This window comes from Penaeus monodon, chromosome 26 (assembly GCF_015228065.2).
Source record: "Penaeus monodon isolate SGIC_2016 chromosome 26, NSTDA_Pmon_1, whole genome shotgun sequence".
NCBI lineage: Eukaryota > Metazoa > Arthropoda > Malacostraca > Decapoda > Penaeidae > Penaeus > Penaeus monodon.
The window spans coordinates 23,687,175-23,695,421 of NC_051411.1; the positions used below are offsets into that span (position 1 = coordinate 23,687,175).

Below are 8,247 nucleotides of genomic sequence, written 5' to 3' on the forward strand. Positions count from 1 at the left end.
ACTGGATCCCCAGCAAGCGAGGTATCCGACAAGGTTGTGTGTTTATCACTTGAACTCTGACGTTATCCTGCGGGAGATTGAAGATCGCCAGGAGGGAATCGTTATCAATGGTTCTCATGGCTACATTTACAAATGACCTCCAAAAACATTTTGATGATGTGGAAGCCAGTGAAGACTTTGACCTCCATGTCAACAGCAATAAAACAAAATGCATGGTGGTTTCGAAGTTACAGGTCCCACCAACTTCTTCATTGAAACAAGGAGTAGAAATCCAACAGGTCTCCTCCTTCACTTATTCAGGAACTCTTCTCACCTCAGATGCTCGTTGCAAGAAGGAAATCAGACGCAGAATCAGACTACGAAAAGATGTATTCTCCAAACTCTGGAACACCCTAACAGACCGCAGGCTCTCAGTGCAAATGAAAGTCAGATTTGTAAAAACCTGTGTCTGGTCGACTCTCCTATATGTTTGAGAATCCTGGACACTGACGACTGAAACTCAGCGCATATAGAGGCCCCGGAAAGTGGTTCTACCGCAGGATTTTGCGCCCCCCTTACATTGACAGTGTCCAACGGGTAAATTCGGACAGGGACGCGAGATTCTAGAACTGACCCGAGTCCAATTCAAATTCCTCGGACATGCAATCCGTAAAGGCACATTAGAAAACCTTAGACTAAGCGGTGAAACTGAAGGCAAACAGGGTCGAGGTAGGCCGAGAAAGACATTCCTCAACAATTTCAAAATGCAAAAGTTCGATGCCTCTGGGACAAAGCTCGACCAATGGCACAAAAAAGAACACACACACACGCGCACACACACACACACACACACACACACACACACACACACACACACACACACACACACACACACACACACACAACAACTAACACAAACATCATACAATATATATATATATAAATATAATATATATATATATACTAATATATATACAATATATAATATAATATAGTGCTATATATATATAACACACAACAAACACAAACACACCACAACAACACAACACACACACACAACACATATAATATAATATATATATATATATATATATATATATATATATATTTTATATATGTATATATACATATATATATATAATATATATATATATATATCAATATACATATATGCATATTATACATATAATACATATATATTATAATATAATACATATATACATATTATATAATATATAATATAATATATATATATATAATATATAATATATAATATAATATATCATATATATATATTTATATATATATAATATATATATATATATATATGTATATATATGTGTGTGTGTGTGTTAATGTGTGAAAAGCCCAGCTGTTAGTCTCGTAACCTTTGACGCATTTCCAGGACAAGACCAAACAAAGAAATAAATGGAGAATCCAAAAAGAAAATAAAAAGGACGAACAAAAAGTCAAAGAACGCAGACGTAAGCAGACGATAATTAAACTCGAGTCGCAGGAATCCGTCATGCGAAAGTCATGCAAAATTAGGTTATCCCGAGCCGCTCGTCCCAGCCCGCTCTTCGCCCCCCACCCCCCCACACCCCACACCCCATCCATGCCCACTCTCCGCCCCCCACCCCCACCCCCCATCCATGCCCACTCTCCCCGCCCCCCCGCCCGCCCACCCACCCGCCCACCTTCTCGTCGGCGAACGAGCCTAAAACTTTCGCAGATAAGTTTGTTAAGACGCGACTCTGGCGAGGCTGCAGCTCAGGCTGTTTGCGCGGTCAACATCTCTCGCGGGATTGACCGCGGGTCGGGCGTCGCGCTCAAAAATTGCACATCAAATACACGGATTGAGATGTAAGGACACATAAGCACACACGCACGACCTCTTCACACGCACACCGCTGCGTATACAGATGCACATGTGAGTAAATTCGAAGTGCACATATCCACAGAGTTTAATGGCATATGTGCACCCACACAGTGACGAATTCACACGCACATTTGAACCTACCCACATCCACACCCTGAAACGCACTCAGTGGCGCATACGCAAGGACATGGGGCTAAGTGTATGCGCGCATGCACTCAGGCTGCGATTTCCCGTGTATTTACTCGAAACGACAATGACTATTATAGAATAGAAATACAAATAAAAAATAAGAATGAAGAACACGCAAGAATGATCTTACAAGGAGGATGAATTAGATGTAAATAGAAACAAATGTCTGATTCACAGTAAACACATGCGACTTTTTTTTTTTTCTTTCTCTTTTTTCATCTCTTTGTATTTTCATTTTTCTCTCTCTTTAAAAGACTGTCGGGGATATTGCCACACTACCGGTTGCATGGAGCCTCCCCCTCCTCTACCCTCCCCTTCCCCTCCCTCTTCCCCTCTCCCTTTACCTTTCCCTCCTACCCTCCCCCTTCCTCTCCTCCCGTTCCTACCCCTTCCCCTGCCCCTCCACCCTTTACCCAGCATCCCCTGCCTACCCCACGCCTCCTCCCCCGTATTGCAAGGGTCACTGTTTTTGTTGCAATATTGCCATCGACTGCATGATTGGATCCCTTAGCGGTGCGCCCTTTTAACCGAGGTCTTTGTTGCTCGCCGCGAACATGATGCCGCTGGCTTCCAAATGCGGTCGGCGGAGGCGCGAACGGGGCCTCTCTTGTTGCTGTTGGGGGTTTTTTTTTTTGGCATGTTTGTTGTGTTGCTGCTGTTGGTGGGGCTGTTGTTTGTTTTGCTGCCACTGTTGGGTGGGGCTGTTGTTGTTTTGCTGCTGTTGGTGGGGCTTTGTGTTGCTGTTTGTTGGGGCTGTTGTGTGTTGCTGCTGTTTGGTGGGGCTGTTGTTGTTTTGCTGCTGTTGGTGGGGCTGTTGTTGTTGTGTTGCTGTTGGTGGGGTTATTGTGTGGTGTTGCTTGCGGTTGTGGGGTGGGGCTGTTGTTGTGTTGCTGTTGTTGGGGCTGTTGTTGTGTTTGCTGCTGTTGGTGGGGCTGTTGTTGTGTTGCTGTTGGTGGGGCTGTTTTTGTTTTGCTGTTGGTGGGCTGTTGTTGTCGTTGCCTGCTGTTGGTGGGCTGTGTTGTGTTGCTGTTGTGGTGGGGGGCTGTTGTTGTTTTGCTGTTGGTGGGGCGGTTGTTGTGGTGGGGCTGTTGTTGTTTGCTGCTGTTGTGTGGGCTGTTTGTGTTGCTGTTGGTGGGGCTGTTTGTTGTGGTTTTGCTGTCTGTTGGTGGGGCTGTTGTTGTGTTGCCTGCTGTTGTGGCTGTGTGTTTTGCTGTTGGTGGGGCTGTTGTTTGTGGTGGGGCTGTTGTTGTGTTGCTGTTGGTGGGGCTGTTGTTTGTGGTGGGGCTGGTTGTTGTGTTTTCTGCTGTTGGTGGGGCTGTTTGTTGTGTTGCTGTTTGGTGGGGGTTGTTGTTTGTGTTTGCTGCTGTTGGGGGGCATCTGTTTGTTGTTGCTGTTGCTGCTGTTGGTGGGGCTGTTGTTGTTGTGTTGCTGCTGTTGGTGGGGCTGTTGTTGTTTTGCTGCTGTGGTGGGCTGTTGTTGTGTTGCTGCCTGCTGTTGGTGGGGCTGTTTGTTGTGGTGGGGCTGTTGTTGTGTGCTGCTGTGTTGGTGGGCTGTTGTTGTTTTGCTGCTGTTGTGGTGGGGCTGTTGTTGTGTTGCTGTTGGTGGGGCTGTTGTTGTGCTGCTGCTGCTGTTGATGGGGCTGTTGTTGTGTTGCTGCTGTTGGTGGGGCTGTTGTTGTGTTGCTGCTGTTGGTGGGGCTGTTGTTGTTTTGCTGCTGTTGGTGGCGCTGTTGTTGTTTTGCTGCTGTTGGTGGGGCTGTTGTTGTGTTGCGGCTGTTGGTGGGGCTGTTGTTGTGGAGAGGGGGGGGGCGCGGTTGGTGGGCTGTTGTTTGGGTTGCTGTTGGTGGGCTGTTGTTGTTTTGCTGTTGTTGTGGTGGGGCTGTTGTTGTTTTGCTTCTGTTGCACTGTTGTTGTGTTGTGTTGGCTGTTTTTGTTTGTTGTGTTGTGGTGCTGTTGTTGTGCTGTTGTGCTGTGTTGTTTTGCTTGTTGTTGTGTGTTGTGAGCTTGTTGTTTGTTTGGGTTGTGGCGTTGGTGTTGTTTGTTGTTGCTTGCTGTGTGGTTGTGTTTGGGTTGTTGTTGTTCTGGGTTTTTGGTTTGCTTTTGTGTTTGTTGTGCTTGTGTTGTTTGTTTGGGCTGTTGTGTGTTGTTTGTGTTCCTGTGTTGGTGTTTTGTTGCTGTTCCTGTGTTGGTTTGTGTTGTTGTTGCTTTTTGTTGTGGCGTTGTTGGTGTTGTGTTTTATGTTTGTGAAAAAGCCAGATGTTAGTCTCGTGAACCTTTGCGCATTTCCAGGACAAGAAAACAAAACAAAGAATAAATGAGAATCCAACAAAGAAAATAAAAGGACGAACAAAAAGTCAAAGAAGCAGACGTAAGCAGGACGATTCATTTAAACTCGCGTCGCAGGCATCCGTTCATGCGAAAAGTCATGCAAAATTAGGTTATCCCGAGACGCTTCGTCCCAGGCCCGCTTTCGCCCCCACCCACACCCCCAACACCCCCATCCAGTGTGCCACCTCTCCGCCCCCCACCCCCAACCCCATCCATGGCCCACTCTCCGCCCCGCCCGCTCGCCCCGACCGCCCACACCCCGCCCACTTTCTCGTCGGCGAACGAGCCTAAAACTTTCGCAGATAAGTTGTTAAGGACGCGACTCTGGCGAGGCTGCAGATCAGCTTGGCGCGGTCAACATCTCTCGCGGGATGACCGCGGGTCGGGCGTCGCGCTCAAAAATTGCACATCAAATACACGGATGAGATTGAAGGGGACACTAAGCACACACGCACGACCTCTTCACACGCACACCGCTGAGTACTACATGATGCCCATAGTGAGTAAATTCGAATGTGCACATATCCACAGAGTTAATGCATATGTGACCACCACACAGTGACGAATTCACACGCACACTTGAACCTACCCACATCCCACACCCGAAACGCACCTCAGTGGCGCATACGCTCCAAGGACATGGGGCCTAAGTGTATGCGCGCATGCACTCAGGCTGCGATTTCCCGTGTATTTACTCGAACGAACAATGACTATTATAGAATAGAAATTCAAATAAAAAACTAAGAATGAAGAAACACGCAGAATGATCTAACAAGGAGATGAATTAGATGTAAATAGAAACAAAATGTCTGATTCACAGTAAAAACACATGCGACTTTTTGTTTTTCTTTCTCTTTTTTCATCTCTTTGTATTTCATCTTTCTTCTCTTTAAAAGACGTCGGGGATATTGCCACACTACGGTTTGCATGGAAAGCCATCCCCCCTCCCCTACCCTCCCCCTTTCCCCCTTCCCCTTCCCTCTCCCCTTTACCTTTCCCTCCTACCCTCCCCCTTCCTCTCCTCCCGTTCCTACCCCTTCCCCTGTCCCCTCCACCCTTTACCCAGCATCCCCTACCTACCCCACGCCTCCTCCCCCGTATTGCAAGGGTCACTGTTTTTGTTGCAATATTGCCATCGACTGCATGATTGGATCCCTTAGCGGTGCGCCCTTTTAACCGAGGTCTTTGTTGCTCGCCGCGAACATGATGCCGCTGGCTTCCAAATGCGGTCGGCGGAGGCGCGAACGGGGCTGCTCTTGTTGCTGTTGGTGGCACTGTTGTTGTGTTGCTGCTGTTGGTGGGGCTGTTGTTGTGTTGCTGCTGTTGGTGGGGCTGTTGTTGTTTTGCTGCTGTTGGTGGCACTGTTGTTGTGTTGCTGCTGTTGGTGGGGCTGTTGTTGTGTTGCTGTTGGTGGGGCTGTTGTTGTTTTGCTGCTGTTGGTGGGGCTGTTGTTGTTTTGCTGCTGTTGGTGGGGTTTGTTGTGTTGCTGTTGGTGGGCTGTGTTGGTTTGATGTTTGGTGGGGGCTGTTGTGTGTTGCTTGCTCGTTGTGGGGCTGTTGTTGATGGTGGGGGTGTTTGTGGTGTTTGCTGCTGTTCGGGTGGGGCTGTGGTTGTGTTCGCTGTTGGTCTGGGGCTGTTGTTGTGGTTGCTGCTGTTAGTGGGAATGTTTGTTGTGTGGGGCTGTTGTTGCGTTGCTGTTGGTGGGGCTGTTGTTGTGTGCTGCTGTTGGTGGGCTGTTGTGTGTTGCTTGCTGTTGGTGGGGACTGTTGTTGTTGCTGTTGGTGGGGCTGTTGTTGTGTTGCTGTTGGTGGGGCTGTTGTTGTTTTGCTGTTGGTGGGGCTGTTGTTGTGGTGGGGCTGTTGTTGTGTTGCTGCTGGTGGTGGGGATGTTGTTGTGTGCTGTTGGTGGCGCTGTTGTTGTGTTGCTGCTGTTGGAGGGGCTGTTGTTTGTTTTGCTGCTGTTGGTGGGGATGTTGTTGTGTTGCTGCCTGTGGTTGTGGGGCCGTGTTGTTTTGCTCTGTTGGTGGGGAGTTGTTGTGTTGATGCTGTTGGTGGGCTTGTTGTTGTGGGGGTGGGGATGTTTGTGGAGAGGCTGCTGTTGTGTTGCTGCTGTCGTGGGGGCTGTTGTTTTTTGCTGACTGTTGGTTGGGGCTGTTGTTGGTTGCTGCTGTTGGTTGGGGCTGTTGTTGTTTTGCTGTGTTGTGATGGGCTGTTGTTGCGTTGCTGTTGGTGGGGGCTGTTGTTGTGCTGCTGCTGCTGTTGGTGGGGCTGTTGTTGTGTTGCTGTTGGTGGGGCTGTTGTTGTGTTGCTGTTGGTGGGGCTGTTGTTGTGTTGCTGTTGGTGGGGCTGTTGTTGTGCTGCTGCTGCTGTTGGTGGGGCTGTTGTTGTTTTGCTGCTGTTGGTGGGGCGTGTTGTGTTGCTGCTGTTGGTGGGGCTGTTGTTGTTTTGCTGCTGTGGTGGGGGCTGTTGTTGTTTGCTGTTGGTGGGCTGTGTTGTTTGTGTTGGCTGCTGTTGGTGTAGCTGTTGTTGGGTTGATGTTGGTGGGGCTGTGTGTTGTTTTGTGCTGTTGGTGGGGCTGTTGTTGTTTTGCTGTTGGTGGGGCTGTTGTTGTGTTGCTGCTGTTGGTGGGGCTGTTGTTGTGTTTTGCTGCGGTGGTGGGGCTGTTGTTGTTTGCTGCTGTGGTGGGGCTGTTGTTGTTTTGCTTGCTGTGTGGAGCTGTTGTGGTTTTGAGCGTTGGAGGGCTGTTGTTGTGTTGATGCTGTTGGTGGGCTAGTTGTTGTGTTGTGCTGTTTGGTGGGGTGTGTTGTTTTGCTGTTGGTGTTGGCGCTTGTTTTGTTTTTTTTTTTGGGGTGTGGTGGGGTTGCCTGCGTTGATGGGCTGTTGTTGTTGTGTCTGCTGTGGGGGGCTGTTGTTGTTTTGCTGTTGTTGTGTGGGTGGGGATGTGTTGTTTTGCTGCTGTTGGTGGGGGCTGTTGGTTGTTGTGTTGCTGCTGTTGGTGGGGATGTTGTTGTTGTGCTGCTGTGGTGGGGCTGTTGTTGTTTTGCTGCTGTTGGTGGGGCTGTTGTTGTTGGGTTGCTGCTCGTGTGGGGATGTTGTTGTTTTCTGCTGTTGGTGGGGCTGTTGTTGTTTTCGGCTGTGGTGGGGCTGTTGTTGTTGTTGCTGTGTTGGTGGGGCTGTTGTTGTGTTGCTGCTGTTGGTTTTTGGGGGGGAATGTTGTTGTTTTGCTGCGTTGGTGGGCTGTGTTGTTTTGCTGCTGTTGATGGGGCTTGTTGTTTGTGTTGTGTTGCTGCTGTTGATGGGGCTGTTGTTGTTGTGTTGCTGCTGTTGGTGGGGCTGTTGTTGTTTTGCTGCTGTGTTGATGGGGCTGTTGTTGTTGTGTTGCTGCTGTTGGTGGGCTGTTGTGTTTTGTGCTGTTGGTGGGGCTGTTGTTGTGTTGCTGCTGTTGGTGGGGCTGTTGTTGTTTGCTGCTGTTGGTGGGGCTGTTGTTTTTGCTGCTGTGTGCTGTTGTGGTGGGGCTGTTGTTGCGTTGCTGTTTGGTGGGGCTTGTTGGTTGTGTTGCTGTTGATGGGGCTGTTGTTGTGTTACTGCTGTTTTTGGGGCTGTTGTTATTTTGCTGCTGTTGGTGGGGCTGTTGTTGTTTTGCTGCTGTTGGTGGGGCTGTTGTTGTGTTGCTGCTGTTGTGGTGGGGCTGTTGTTGTGTTGCTGCCTGTTCCGGTGGGGCTGTTGTGTTTTGCGCTCTGTTGTCGGTGGGGCTGTTGTTGTGTTGCGTTGGGTGGGGCTGTTGTTGTTTTGCTGCTGTTGGTGGGATGTTGTTGTGTGCTGTTGTGGGGCTGTTGGCCTGTGGATGGGGCTGTTGTTGTTTGCTGCTGTTGGT

General features: G+C 49.0%; 1 protein-coding gene across 1 annotated transcript in view; it reads right to left on the reverse strand.

Annotated features, from left to right (window-relative positions):
* Nucleotides 1–2,570: 2,570 nt before the first annotated feature.
* LOC119589624 (cell wall protein DAN4-like) overlaps nucleotides 2,571–8,247 on the reverse strand; it is a gene marked incomplete at its 5' end in the record, with an annotated part of 17,104 nt that continues 11,427 nt past the window's right edge. The window contains 3 exons of the mRNA XM_037938219.1: nucleotides 2,571–2,660; nucleotides 3,731–3,778; nucleotides 6,246–6,629. Coding sequence (XP_037794147.1) covers nucleotides 2,571–2,660; nucleotides 3,731–3,778; nucleotides 6,246–6,629 — 522 coding nt within the window. The remainder of the gene's footprint in view (nucleotides 2,661–3,730; nucleotides 3,779–6,245; nucleotides 6,630–8,247) is intronic.